General features: G+C 36.5%; 1 protein-coding gene across 5 annotated transcripts in view; it reads right to left on the reverse strand.

The window, feature by feature from the left end:
* FMR1 (fragile X messenger ribonucleoprotein 1) overlaps window positions 1-15,941 on the reverse strand; it is a 31,856-nt gene that overhangs the window by 4,367 nt on the left and 11,548 nt on the right. For 4 of the 5 annotated variants that reach the window (NM_001136119.1, XM_072928983.1, XM_072928985.1 and 1 more), the window contains 9 exon segments: window positions 102-184; window positions 1,128-1,307; window positions 2,626-2,821; window positions 5,680-5,766; window positions 9,115-9,224; window positions 11,561-11,639; window positions 11,741-11,911; window positions 15,320-15,436; window positions 15,525-15,618. In NM_001136119.1, coding sequence (NP_001129591.1) covers window positions 102-184; window positions 1,128-1,307; window positions 2,626-2,821; window positions 5,680-5,766; window positions 9,115-9,224; window positions 11,561-11,639; window positions 11,741-11,911; window positions 15,320-15,436; window positions 15,525-15,618 — 1,117 coding nt within the window. 5 annotated transcript variants of the gene reach the window in all.

The following is a 15,941-nucleotide window of genomic DNA, read 5'->3' on the forward strand; positions in this document are numbered from 1 at the left end:
AATCACAAGGCTACTGTATTACTCACAACCTTGAAGACTCTACTGTTACTATATGATACAATTCAATTTTAACAGTACAGACTTCCCACATGAGAAGTTACCTCAAGAGACCCGTCTGCTGTCCTCCCTTTCGCCTCTCTTGAGTTACGCTGACGGTTATCTGTTCGTGACTGTTCATCATTGCCTAGAAGAAGAATTAATCCACTCAACAAAGACATGACCTTCTGCCACTTAAATTTTATACAAGTACAGTATGCAATTCAGGATTTTCTGTCTCCTGAACAAATATTATTACTAACATATAACAATAGATCTTAAACTATGGGCCTGTGATCACTTAAGAAAATGTTCTCAGGTGATAATGCAGACAAAACCTCAGTGTTTAAAACCACCACAGTTTAAAAAAGACTGACTACTGACTGAAAAAAAAACCACTTCTCAAAATGATTAACCACAGAAGAGAGGTACACCATAGCAGTATTTAATACCTGAACATTTTTCAACAGCTTATAAGCTTCCCAAATTATACATTGCCTTCTTACAAAAAAGACTTATTAAGCAGCACTCATACTTTGAAAAAAACATTTCAAGAAATAAGCAGAGCTGCACAGTAAACTATTGTAACAAAAAACTATAATGGAACATCATATATTCTTGTATATATATTTAACTTTAAAGTTCTCCCATCTTACTTTTGCCTGGTCCTGTCCACTGAACACATAAATTACAATGTCATTCTGTTCATGAAAATCAAATACAAGACAATGTGAATATGGACAGTATGGAATGAGTAATATAGATTTAAAAAAAATTCTCTATCTACTGACAAACTAGAATTTGTTTCCTTGATGTCCATGTGTGACTGCACAAGCCACAAACTTGAGCCAAAAGGCATTTTAGGAAAACAAACGATAGTGAAAACTCCCCCAAAAATAAAGCATTCAAAAAGAATTATACTCCTCTGCTCGATGTTCAACACAACTGAAATAAAACACTCCATGACAAAGAGAAGTCAGGAGAGGCCACCAGGTGGGGAATTGGAGCAGAAGAGAAGGAGCAGCTGGCAGAGCGTGTTTGCTTTAGGATTCCCACAGTGACAGCCGTGTCCAAAAGGAGCCCCGGTTTACCTTTGAATCCTCCGCGCCCCCTCCCGCCTTGGCCTCTGCCGCCGCCGCCGCGCCTCCGCCCGTCCCCCCTGCGCAGGTAATTGTCCCGCTCCTCCTCCGCCGGGGCCGCCGACCAATCGCTCAGCTCGTCTCTGTGATCAGACTCTGTTTCAGAAGCATTTGATGCTTCAGAATTAGTTCCTATCAAGAGGATGAAAAAAATCCAAACACGCCAGTGTAGCTTAGCATGAAATTACTATAGTAGAATGCAAAATGTATATATTTAAATTTTTTTTCTCTTTTTGTTAATACACAGTTTTGGGATGTTTTTGCCTCCCAATCTCTTTAACATACATAATACCGAAAGGTACATAATATATATTCTTCAAAATTCAAGACAGACTAATAAAAATTAGTTGTGTGTTTAAGGCTAAATAATTAAGTGTGCCACATGCTTAAAACTGGTGTTATCAACAGATTACTGAACATACTACAAAATGTAGTATGTACTACAAAATGTAATAACCGTCTAATAAAACGTGGGTGTAATAGACTAGACTCCTTCGTATTTCTACAGCTGAAAGTTGTGAATATAAGCTGTCCTGTCTCCTCTCACCACTGCAACTCATCTATGAAAAGAAAAAAATTCCATCATGGAACAGCCTGTAACAGACTACAAAAGGAGAGAACAAAGTCAAAATGCTAGAAATGTATCAAATCAAATAAATGGCCATTGCAATTTTTCCAATTAACAGACCACCTTTATTGACAAAAGATAGATCTTTCCCCATTTTTATCCCCCCATAACCCATATTTATAAGCAAGGTGAGTTCACATCTTTTAAAAATAGTAAACATCACAAAAACATTATTTTATATTATGCAGAATGTAAGCTAAGATTTTCTTACAAAGCTCAAACTACAGGCCTTTCCATCAGAACACACACCAGCTGACCTGCATTATGGATAATGAAATAATAGATTGCTCTGAAGAAGCACAGTCTGGAAAACTATTCATTAATGAATTATCCAAGGTTTCAAAGAGTACACACTATTTTGGTGACTATGGTCTTCTAGTAAAAACATAGAAGTTCAATTTAATATGAAGAAAACAGCTTTCCTGTAAATTGAGCTACACAGTATTTTAACCTATTAATATTTATATTAGGATAGACTCACACAGGCTTAAATGAAACCTGAGACTTCATTGTCAGGAATTGTTCAAAATATAGATAAAATAACAATCCTTGCCTTAAGGAGTTAGGGAATAGCTAGATATGCTCCATAATGTAGAAGCCAAGCACGCTGTAAGAAGCAGGAACTGCATGGAAATCAGTGTAGATTACAGGAAAGCACTGTGCTTCGAAATACCTTCTTACAGCATAAAGTTCTATATAATCTTCTAATATTAACACTAAATATTAACTGCATTTTAAACAGCTCTAAGTCTAGTCTTTTCCAAGAAGTCCTAAGGCCAGCAGGCCTCCCTGGGAAGGGCAGGTGTCCCTGGAGGTACCTACCCGAAGCATAGCCCGGCCCACGCCGGCTGTGCCCGCGGTTTCTGTAGGGGCGGCTGCCGCGGCCAAGGCCCGGCCCGTCGTCCGTCATGTACCCTTTGTCCTTGTCTGTGCGGTTCGGGGGGGGCCTGGAAGTAGCTCCGATCTGCCGCAGTTGCTCATCAATTTGCAATCTTTCCAAACGCAGCTGGTCCACTTCCTGTGCAAACACAAGCCCAGCAAGTCATGTACTACCACTATTTAACTATCTGCATGTGTACACATGTGGGTCTCGGAAAGAAAAGCCACTGAAATATTACAAATGATCATCTGTTTGATACTCAAACAGCAACTCAGCTTTGCGAATAACTTGTCTAACAGAAAGACTTTCAAATGTTCAAATCTGTGTGCTACCAACACAATTCTTCCTGTGGCAGCTGACGAGTTTAGGTTTGTATCAAGAAAAAGCACTCAGATCGAACACAAGCTCTTTACACTGCTGCACATAGCAAACATAAAAGTTATTAAACAATTCTGATGTAACAGTATTGTTCCATAAAAAGGCACTCTGCTGCTAAACCCTACACAATAACAATGAACAGTATGAGGAATGGGAGGAAGCATAAAAGCATAGAGCGAAAAGTGCTGTAACTCAGGCACAGAGGCATCAGCACACAGCACCCTCACCGTATACACTTAGGTAAAAGAGATACAACAACACATATTCATGAAATACCTCTGCCAGTTTCAGATATTATCTAGCTCACATCAGACTGGCAATCCTCTTTTGTATTCCTTTAACTAGGGAGAAACTTATTGACAGAAGTTTCATTCTGATACGGCACCCTCTGCAGGTCACCTAGTCCAGGCAGGACTTTGCTAAGATGCTTTGGTACTCAGGAATGCACACCATCAGTGACTTGTGGATATCTCTTCTCTCCCCCTTAAGATGTTCCCTAACTCAAACTTCCTTTAGGAAGACTAAGACTTCTTGCTCCAGACTCTCCCACTGCTCCTTAGTACAAATCTTATAAATAAATAAAAACCCCAAAAAACTGAGGATGACATTCAGTACCTCATTCTTCCTATTTGTGAGCAAGTTCCCTCTTCCATCCAACAGCAAGCCTGTATTTTCTTTGGTATTCCTTTTGCTGCCAATATACTCGCAGAAGGTCTTCCTGTTCCCCTTCACATCCCTTGCCCTATTGAACTCTTGATGGACTTCAGCTTTCCATACTCATCCCTGTCCACACTGTGTTTTTATACTCCATCTGATTCACCTATCCTTACTTTACTCCTTGTATTCTTGCTTTTTCTATATTAATTTAGCCACAGGCTCCTTGTTGATCCCTGCAGACCTGATACTTTTGTGTGAACACCTGCATATGAAGATGGACTATTCGTGATCTCGCAGAAGGTGATACTTTAAGAGCCAGCTCTTCCAAACCCGTTTTCCTTCCAGGAATGCATCCTATGGGATTCTTCCCAGCAGATCCCTGAACTGGCCAAAGTCCACGTTCCTGCAGTCTGGGGCTGTGAATCCTGGTATAAGTCTTTAATCTCAAGATCCTGAAAATTCACTACAGTCATTCCAGCCAAGTCTGCTTTTTTCTTTTTACAGAGAAAGAAATTCATGACTCTGAGCTAATACAGTATGTTTGATGTTGATGCACTATTATCCATCTTTTACAAAAAGTTTCCTTAATAATCTTTGCATGGAGGCATGAAAACATGAAAATCTTAGAGGAACAGGTCTGTCCCCTTCTTGTCAGTGAACTGGAGGAAATTATTCTGAATCATAAGGCAACAGGCCACTAAGATAACAACATTTTCTGTGTTTATGTTTAACAGGATGAGAAGGCCAGGATAAAACCTTAGAGATAAGAATCTATCCAGCAGTTATTACAGACTGATGAACACTTATTCGTGACCTTTGGTTCAGGAAGGTTTAAGAGCACTAAGACAAAGTGACCATAGTTGACGATGAACTGATCAATCTAAAATAAAATTGCTGGGCTACTAAACACTTTCCACTACCATGTCAGTATCCATTCACATACTGACTCATGTGCAAGAATGCATTTTAGGCAGCCAAAGAAGTTTAAACCAGAACTATCTTTTCAAATCATAGTGAGCATACAAGAAATGAACTGGATTTTGAGTATTAGTTTTCATCTGGTTCTTCTCTGCCTCTGCTTTGTGACAGCTGCAGAGCAGCTGTGCCTCTGCTCCAGACCACTGACAAAAGCAGGGTTAAAAGGTAAAGCAACTGGGTTGGTAAGAAAACAAAAGTTGTTTCTTCTCCTGACTTCTTTGACTACCTGTACTGAAAAGTATAACAATGTACAGAAATTTTAGCACTCCAAAAGATTCACTCATAGCCACTGCACTGACTGGACATGTATCAAATCCTGAATGGTCTGAAGGCTTCAAAAACGACCCCAGACTTTATTTAATAAAATGAACTCAAAGCTGTTCCTACTGTTAGATCTGGCCCTGCCACTGAAGATTGGGCAGTTGGCCACAACCACCACAGGCAAAAACCCTAACCCTAACTATAAGCAACAACGTGGGATATTTTTTGCTCCCTATACAACAGACCACTCATCACAGACTACTGCGAAAGTTACGGAGTCAAGAGGCAAACAAAACATATAAAGCTGAGTTGCCTACAAAGCATACTCAGGTATGAAATGTCAATTCATTACAGAAAAAGTAGTTTAGCATTTTTGCATTAAAAGAAATGCCCACTCTATACAAGATTCTGCATGGAAGGCTGTTTGCTCTGCAGTTGCATGAAGGACTGACTACTCTCTCATATATAAAGCTGGCAGCACATTTTGAGAGATTTTTTAATTTTCTTACTCTTCTATAATTTGCATCCCGAAAAAAATTGTCATCCCATTCTTCAGACAAATTACTCTTTTAAAAACATTTCATTTTTAGACAGAAAACCTGTTATAATACTAATTGCTCAAGAGCCTCTGGACCTGAACAGTTTATCATCATCACACTGTTATCATCCTAAGTATTGATACAAAAAAAAAATCAGTGGTAAAGCAGCATCATTATCCTCACCTTTAAATAATTAAGATGATAATCCAGAAGAACAGTTGCATTAGTGATGCTATCCTTGGTTCCTACAAACACAAATGGTACCATGCCCTAGAACACAGTAACAATAGGCTTTGGTTATTGATTAGGTATTGAATTCTGAATAGAACCAAACTTACTACTGTAAAACTTGAAAACAATTCTTATATCATGAATAAGCAAAAATGAAGAAGTGATATAACAGGATATTTTAATTCTGATATTGACTACAGCATGTAGTCTAATTCCCTTTATACAAAGAGCTTTTTAAAATAGGCAGATTTAGATCATTTGCATCACAATGTAAATATTTATTTTTCTGAACAAGTGAAAAAGAGTCAATTTAGAACACTTTGTTTTCTCCCTTCAAAATAATATCACCTTTGCTGACCGCATCCATTCTTTCACATCAGCTTCTTTTTTTGTCTACCTTTGATCTTTCAAAAAAGTAAATCAAATTAACATTGTATCACAAAACAAAACTTGATCCTTCTTGAAGATCTGTACAGTTGTAAAAAAAATGCCAAAAGATATTCAAGGAAAAGTTAGTAATTCAGGTGATGATTTCTAACTTACAGTTCTTCTACCCTTCAAGCACGTGAAGCAATTCAATAAATATGTGGAAAATATAAATCTGGAAATTCTAAAGTCTGAAATTATGACATTGAGAGACGCAACACCTAAAGATTAACTTAGGTAGGCAAAGCAGGTGGAAAAAAAAAATCCTATCTTAAAGGGCCTCACTGAGTGTGGAAAACCAAGTAAACCTCAGCAAATACAAGGAAAATTTCTACACCAAAACTTGACACTAAGACAGGTCCACACAGCATTTCAGAGGTGTGAGTGCAGCCTGCACAGGCCCAAGGAGTGAACCTGACTGTTCCAGCAGCTGCAGCACCTGGGCAGGACAAGCTTAACTGTGGACTGCAGATGTTATGCTGAGCATCTCCAACACTCAGCTGCTGAAGCCCATGCCACTGCAGACCAGAGCCTGGCACACCTGCTGATTATCTCAAATATTGTTCTGCTTCCTCTATAGAAGCCTTTAATTTTCACTGTACACACCCTTTACAGAACTGCATTCCAAAGGAAGATTTGCTGCAGAAGTGAAATGATTTGAGACACAAATGTCTTAAAAATGAAAAGCACATTATGCTGAGATTACCCAGGAGTGGCCAGTCTATAATTTGTCTCTACTTTCAAGGTTGTGTTTGGTTTTCTTCCCCCCTCCCTTTCTTTTACAGGCAAAAACCTTACATTAGACCTAATACATCTACATTAAGTAACCAGGAAAATAATATATACACAGTCCTCTAGCCCTAAGGAACCTCAACATTAACACTGACTCTCATAAGCATTAGAAATTGTATAGCCACAGGCATTGTTGACTGAAATGTTTTATTATCTGGGGTATTTTAAGTTTCATAAATATTTTATACAACCTGATAAAGAGCAGTGAAATTTCTACTAAACTGGCATTAACTAGCTCACAGTATCAATTATTAAACGATGACAAGACAAATGATTTAAGAGGGCATTTAAGGAAACGGCTTGCTGTTGCTTCTGGCAGTGGATTCAAGGTATAACAATGCCAGCTATTAAGAATATGAGCTGGTAACCATGTCAAGCAATTTCAGCCATACAAAAGCAGCAAAGTGCTTATTTATTGAACCTCATTTTTATCTTCAAAGCAAAAGTACCTGTGTTCAACTTGGCTGCAGTGGGGAAAACTGAGCAGACCTTATGTGCATGCTAAATTTAGAAATAAAAGTAATATATATTACTGTAACAAACAGTACCTATCTCATTTTAAAATATTAAAAGCCTGAAGATAGCCTGTTATAAAATTATGGGATGTATAAAACTGCACTTGAAACTAATGAGCAGTATTCTAACATTGCAATCATATAAAAAGAACCAAATGCTGTATTAAAATGTAATTGAACTACTGTTCTACTACAAGAAGAAGGGTTGCAATATCCAAATTTACATATGGGAAGATTATTTGGATTTCATAGTTGAAATAAAGCTGCATTCAATTTACAAGTACTAACTCTTACCTGTTAAACTCTTATCTCAGGTTTCTGTATTGCACCTGACATGACACAACTAACACATGAAGCAGTGCAAGCAATGCCAGTGTTAGAAATGTCATTAACAGGTAAAACAGCAGTATGAGTGTAGAGCTTGACAGGTAAAAAGGACCTTTCAAGATAATCCTTCAAAGTTGGCTTTTGGACATAAAAATGTAAGCAAATCAGCTTTTTCAAGTCAGAATTAGAAAAAAAAAAATAGCCAGACATACTCCCTGCAGCCATGAGTACTGGCTCTTTTACCCTTGCCTGCAGCAATAGCAGCACCTTCTTGCTTATTACACTAATTCCATTTTATGCTGCAGGAATTTATCTTTAGAAATTAAATACGACAGACCAGGGAAACCTCCAAGTGTAAATATTGACCATTTACCTTTTCAGACTGATATAAAATTAGTAGAATAGTAAAAAAAGCCCTTAGTTAACTGCTTAGCCACTCTGTAGAGAAAGATGAAAACTGGATTGTGGATTTCCAGTAAGTCCTACAGCAATAAAACAGCAGAGGAAATAACTACTCAAGCAAGAACGTAACAGTTCCAGAAACCATATTTCATAGCTTATCTGGAGTAGCAAAGGTTCTTCGCTGGTGCATATTTGGATTTTGAGGTAAATGAAAGACAGTTCAGTTTTCTTTAAGCACATTTCACACCTGAAACTGCAGGGAGTCTTTTTGCATCAAGATGTTAAGACCTTCATGCTGTAAGATTTTTTGCATACCTCAACCTTGCCCCTCAATGCAGCCCCACACAGAAGTGCCTTAAATGACAATGTTTGAGACTTCATTCAGGCCCTTTACAAGGCTGACAGCCTTCCTGTGCAAACCTGGGGTTTCACAGTGTTCATCCTTTTTTTTCTTTCTTTAGGTTGTAATTTACAGGCTCTTGTTAACCTAAGTGGTATTTTTTAAAAACAGAGATTTAACATAAAGCGCAAGTTTTTAATTTCAACAGAAGAAATTTCTAATGCAAAATTAAACCAGGTAAAAACCTAAGAAATCAAACTCAAAGAAGACTAATGAATGAAACCAGCAAGTTTCATATATATATATATGGATTTATAGTCTAGCACATGCTGGGAAATGTCATTGCTTCCAACATGAAATCTCTAAGAAGGTGCACCACCAGTAAATTTCACAAAGCATTTTTCTACAACAGAGAAGCCAAATTTATATTCCTTAGCATTAATAGGAAAAGATAGAATCTATCAGAAAACACATAAATCAACACTTTATCTTACCACTACAAAGATACAAGGAAGAACTTATTTTATCACTGGGTAGAATATAATCAATTAACAATAAGAAAAAATAAGTTAACTGAAAACATACCTCTTCTTGTGGAATATTTTTATCATTTTCAGCCTCGATTCTCACTCTTACAACGCCAGATTTGTCCACTATCTCCTGAATCAGTTTTCCGTTTTTTCCTATTACTTTTCCTACAGAAAGAACATACAGAACATTCCACCTTTATGGTTTTCCCCCCAAACCTGAGAGTATTGCTGTACTCTAATTAGACAAGACTGTTTAAGTACCAGGGCAAGAACTTGATACTCTACAACAAAGATTAGCTAACAAGCCACAAACTAAAATGTCCACATAAGCTTGTGGTGTTAACTTATAAAACACATTATAAAACTTATAAAACAGAAATACTCAGTACATTGAATGCTTATTTCACTTTGCTTTGGTAGGTTTTAAATAGCTTTAGAAAATTACAAACATTTCTGTTTGCATTTAAAATATCCCATCAAATCAAACAAAAACCTTTTTACAGTGGCTTAACATTTGCTGCAACTACTTAGTTCAGTAAACTTAGTTCATTTACAAATTCTTAGTTGATCAAAAACTACCAAAGATACTGACTATGGCAGATGTAAAATTCTCTAAAACTGAGGATTTTAGACATTTTTTCCAGTAATTTATAATGCACTAAAAAGTCAAAAACATAGAAATAAATTATACTCCAATGCCAGTAATGCAGACAAGTATCTTTTGAAGCAGACATTCTAGTGTGAGACATGGAAAATGGAAATTTAGTTCTCTCCAATCTCAGCAAAACAACGTGCTGGCTGCAAACAGGCAGGAAAACTAAGCTGCTTGGGACGTGATGAGGGACAGCCACATCCTTCAATCTTGAAAGCCACAGCTTTTAAGAAAAGCTTTAAAAATGATATCAAAGATGTTTTCTGCAAGTAACCAAAAAAAGTATTTTTATTTAACAAACTGCTGTAAATCTTAAAACATGTTCTTTTTTCATTGGCACGTCATTAAATTAGAGGTAAAAAACCCCAAGTGCATAACAGCTACTGCTTGACTGATACAATCAATCCATGAAGAATTTAAATGCTACTTTGAGTCACAGACTCCTATTGCTCCAATCATTCAAAGCTAAATAAAGTTTCTTTTTGTGTTTCAACTTTTCTGACATGAGTATTTGCAGAAAACAAGAAAAAATACAGCCAGTAATTTCCTCCTCAATGGCAAAGGCTCTTCTGAGTGTCAAAAACTATTTCTGAGAACTTTATCTGAGTACTTGATTTCATTATATATTACTGGCAAATGGAACAGCACCTTGCTAACAAATGTAAAAAAACCTTGGTAATGATTTAAAAAACTAAATCAAACAAAATCTCCAGAACTTACATCAGTTACTCCAATCAAAGCTTTTGTGACGATTTGGCAACACACAAAAATATTTTCAAATAAAAATGTCCCTACGGTCTTTAAAACATAAATAACACATTGGGTGGATTTTTTTAAGTTTGGATTTTTTTTCAGTTTGAATTTTTAAAAGTATAATTAAATAGAAAAAGGTGGCTGTTTGCATTTTCTTTAGATTAAAAAATATCAGTATATATATATATCTAAAAAAGCCTTCTGTATTTTTAAAGCTGATTACTAGGAATTTTAAAAGCCAAATTATTAAACATAGCTTATTTCAGACATAACATAGGGTTCAGCCAAAGTTATATTCCAAAGTATCCATGTCAAGGATTAAGAGTAAAAATGAAAATCTGCCAAAAAGATGTAATTGCTAAGTTTTAAAGAGAAACAGACTTTAAGACCTCAAATTAAAATAATGATGGCAGGTTATCATTTTCACTTATCACCAGTAAATAAATACACAAGGGAATAAGAAAGGGAAAACTACTGCTTTTAACAAATTCCAGAGCTGAGCTGACACATTCCTTGGTACTTGTCCTGCTGCAGAATTTCACACTGCTTCAACACCAGCTTTCATACACTCCCTGACAACCTATTAAAGCATTTGCTTTCAGGGCTATGTCATACAAAGTATTTCCTCTGCTTTTTCCTTATCTACTGAATGAAATCACATATTTTTATTTTGCTTTGTAGCATCAAAAACTCACTAAAAGACTTCTCCACATATTCAAGGGCTGCATGTGTTCTTAAGGACTTTTTTAATTGTTTGGCTATAGAAGTATTTTAAATTTTCTTCATCACTGATACCTAATTCCTAGTTCATCTCACAGTGCTGCTTCTAAGCACCTCTACAAGGACAGGGGGAAAAAAGACAAATGTAGGTAAAAGAAATTATTCAAAATAGACTAGGAAAATATGAAACTGCAGATTCATCCCTCTATAGCTGATCTACTCTCTAGACTTGTTTGGGGGGGAAGTAATTAATTCTCTGGCTCAATCCAGAAATTCTGCCTCGTACATTAACATCAGCACATTGCTTCTAGTTCAGTGCAGTTCTCAGAAGGCATTTTCCTTACTATCACAGAGGCAGCCTCCAGAACTGACATACCTACTAAATTCCTTGGGACTTGTATGACATCTTCAGCAAATTCAAGGTAACTTCTTGCCTTTTTCACTGCATCTTGATCCTGCAATAGAAAGATGTGTAAGAAACAAGATTCATTTCCCCAAGGTTATTTTTGCTTGTTTCTTTCAAGTATTTTCTGAAATGATAAAGAAGGGAACTCACCTCTCCATAAATATGGAATGTACAAGTATCTTCATCAAGATCAATAGCAGTCACTCCAGGGACTTTTCTGGCTTGCTGAATATTAGCACCATGAGTGCCAATGGCCAAACCCATTAAGTCTTCACGTACTACAAACTGTTCATGGAACCGGGATGCAAGTTGCCTAGAACTCTGAAGAAAAATCTAGTGTCAGCTCACTTTGATTGTCCCTCCAGCACACTGGAGAGAGAAATCAACAAATAAATTTCAAGCCTATTTTTCAATCAGGTGCTTAGCCTACTTTTTATTTACTCAATCCCTTTACTGCACTTATTTTAGCTTCAAAAACACCAAGGAGTCTCCTCCAGAAGTCTTTTAAATATTACCGTAAGGCTGGTCTCTAGCTGTGCTGACACCTCTATTTTGAATTACCCTATAACAGCTACAGCTATCAGGTGTTACTAGGTAAGACAGCACTCATAAGGTAGTAAAATAGTAACTGTGGTTATTATTAAAGCAAACCTTATGATCTCTGAGAAAAAAACCAGCACCAATTTCAACCAGGTGGGTGAAACTGTAATAACTCAACCACTGACTATAAAGGAAACAGATCAGCTGTGGATATCCACTGCACTTAAAAAAAAATGAAGAATCTGTGCCTATGCATGACAACACAAAAACTGTTTGAATTCAGAGAACAAATATGTTCAGAATTTCATCCAGAAATCACACATCTACCCAGACAGAAGGGTCATACTGAGAAGTCACAAGCATGAGTATAACAGAACACAGGAAAGGAACAATTGTTAATGCACTGGGGGAAGATAGATAATTTCCAACTGTGATAATTTATTAAGGAGGAAACAAGATAAAAGCCAAGATATATAATCCTGTCCATGTTTCTGCATTGCAATCAAAGCTGTAACTACTCTCAATACATACATAAGCACACTTCAAATTAGCAGTTTAATGTCAGGAAAATGATGTTGAGAAAACATCAAGGAATTGCCCACAACAAGCCCTATACTGTTCCAGCTACACTGGTACTCCTTTCTGACCAGCTCCACCTTAAAGCTGTTGGTAAAGATCCTGTGCTAAATCACAGTTTCAAAGAACTGGCTACAGTAGATAGTGGTGTAAGCATCCAAGTGTTGTGGAATACTTCAGATACTCTGAGAGCACTGTCCACTACTTCAGTAGCTACATTACAATTTGCAATTGTAATTTGGAAGACAAGACAATTTGGAAAGCAAAAGTTATTTTTAATTGCTCACATTTCTACTTCTAACAGATAATCTAAATGCTGATTTTCTAGCTGACATCTTTTATAGACTGCCAAATAAGAGGAAAGAACAAGATGACCAAGACAATGATCAGTTGTTAACTATCTACATGTGGAAAAGATGAAGCTACATCACTGAGGACCTTGGCTTTGACAGTCAAACTAGTTTTACTGCCTGTACTAAAACATCAGCTTTTCTGCAAATTATTATGAAGTGTGTTCTATATAACATCAGAAATTCTGTATTCTACTTCCCTCCAACATATTAGTAAGAAACATCTATGCAAGTAACGTATTAATACCTACACAGCAGCCATAACTGAGTTCTACTTAGATACAGTAAAATATGAACCAGATTGCAAAACACTTGTCAATTCAGGCATTTTAGTATGTGAAAGACACCCAAAACAGCTAAATCGCACCCACTGGGAAGGAATGTAAACAAAAATAACCCGTTATTTTAACTGATGCTCTAAAAGCCATGTTTGAGAAGTAGAGCCATGCAAGTCAAGAAGATAATATGCAAAAAAGAAGGTACAGCAAATAGGAAGAAAAAAAACTCAATTGAACAAAAGAAGCTTGTCTAGTGATAATGACTTAGAAAACAAAATATGTAAAACTGCTAGAAGAAGGGGCAGATTTTAAAGCTCAGTGACTATGAGACACATACGAAGGTATATTTGATGAAAACAGTGAGCTACTATTAATAATGCAGTAAAGCCCGAAGTGTTCACTGAGTATTTTTTCTGCAGATGGACACGTGCAGTCTGTTGGTATATCAGTGTCCCAACAGTAATCATGAGTATGATTTTTATTATTTGAAGCTCTTGCTTTCAACTTTGGATGAAACTGATTTTATATTTACTCTAAATACAAGAAACACAAATGCCAAAATGAAAATTACCAGCCAACTTTTGTCACACAAATTTTAACTGTAAATATTTAACTCACAACCTTTATTTAAGTACTTAGGTAGAAACTGAAGTTCAACAATGGTTTTCTAGGGAGAACCAAATCAAGTCTGAGACTTTTACAGCAGCAAAAAGTTTCAGTGTTACAATGACAAGAAGAATCCAAGATTAATTTGGGAAAGGAATCAATGACAACAGTTGTTGGTGCATGCATTTGTGGGGGCATGTAAAGGGAATTAGCTCTAAAGAGGCTGTTGTTCTTCCCACATCCAAAATAATACTTTGCACTTCAAGAGGTAAACTGCCCACACAACTGTCAGCTCTGGAGGATAAAGAAGAATGATTACTGAAGAGCTACAGTGGGGTGCTCAGTAAGGAAGACCAGTGAGGAAAAACTGGTCCATCCTTAATCTTGACAAAAATCAAAACCCAAACAAACTTGGATTTTAGCTCTGAAACATGGAAATCAAGATATGAAAGAGAGAACAACAGAAGTGCGAACTTGTTGTAACAGTGAATATTACCCACTGGATACACAAGGCCTGAACATGACATCCCACTTCAAACAGATATAAACCCTGGGAAGGGGGAATGAAACCTGGCTCTGCAGAAACATTGCTGGCATACACCCATGTCAAAATGAGTTACAGGAGTTTAAGTGGTACCTCTGGCTCTTGACAGTGAATCTAAAGTTTTCATCAATATTGCCATTTTTTCTAATTTGTAGATAGGAGAAAAGTCATGAAGAAATATTAATGCTGGTGTACAAAAAAACCTTATTTCCTTGCCTACTCTTTTTCTTTTCTTTTTTTTTTCTCTTACCCATGGACAAGTATGACTCAAGCTTCTTGCCAGTCAACACCCACTCACCAGTCACAGGAGTATCAGAAGCTGTATCTGCTGTAAGATTATTTCCTAACATTTTATCTATAGACAAACCTATCCCTTCATATATTCTAGCAGCATCAGTTTTCACCCCTTCCACCTCATTTTCATGGTGTTATTTTGCTAGATCCAGTTCTAGTCCTATCAGGATCATAATATATTCATTCCCAACTATTTTTAAAGCTACAAAATATGTGGCATTATTTGTGCAATGATGGTTATTTTGTTTTAACTATATTATGATTAAAAATATGAAAGAAATACACGTGTATGTGTGTCTACATATCAGTATTTAAACCCCACAAAATCCTGCTGATAAAAACAAGTCTTTGAAAGAATAGGCCCTATAACTGTAAACATCTTAGTTGGATGACACTTCCACTTGCCTTTTATATCACCTAGATTATTATCGATACATCATTACTTTCACCTCAATACAAGTCCCACCGGCTAAGGAACACAGAAGGGATTTCTTTATTATCTGTTTCACTCAAATTACTGCAGGGAAAACAACCAACATACCTCCAGCTGTTTGCTGGCTTCTTCATTTCTCAGAATCAGGGATAACTTGGTGCGAAGACTCCGAAAGTGCATATCAATCAGCATGTTGGCCCGCTTTGTGGTTACATCGTTGATTGACTGAATTGTTAATAAACAGAACAGTGCTTTACACATGGACTCTTGAAACAAACCACTGCCAATGGTACAGTAAAACATTTGTACTTACCAAAATAATAAGCTGGTGGTTTTCAGAATCATATGTTACAGAAAAAGCTCCAACTGCCTTTTTGAAGTCCTTATGTGCAGATTCTTTGGCACACCTAGGAATAAAAATGTAACAAAGGTAAAAATAGTAACCACTGCATTTATGGTTAACAGTCAAAAAGAGTAATTCCTTAACACAAAGAATGTAAATAAAGATTTCTAAGCTCTCCCTTTCAAAGCAGGTGTTATTTTATTTTGTTATAATTTATTTTACTCATTTTTCTTTCATTTGTTTTCACATGAGTAAGATTAGAAATATTTCAGAAATTTTCTGTATGTAAATCTGTGAAATGACAAGTTACACAAAACTACATTAAAAAGCTATAATCACTATGATCAGCAAGTACAAGATTTCAAACACATCATGAACCATTAAAAT

Source organism: Taeniopygia guttata, chromosome 4A, assembly GCF_048771995.1.
Source record: "Taeniopygia guttata chromosome 4A, bTaeGut7.mat, whole genome shotgun sequence".
NCBI lineage: Eukaryota > Metazoa > Chordata > Aves > Passeriformes > Estrildidae > Taeniopygia > Taeniopygia guttata.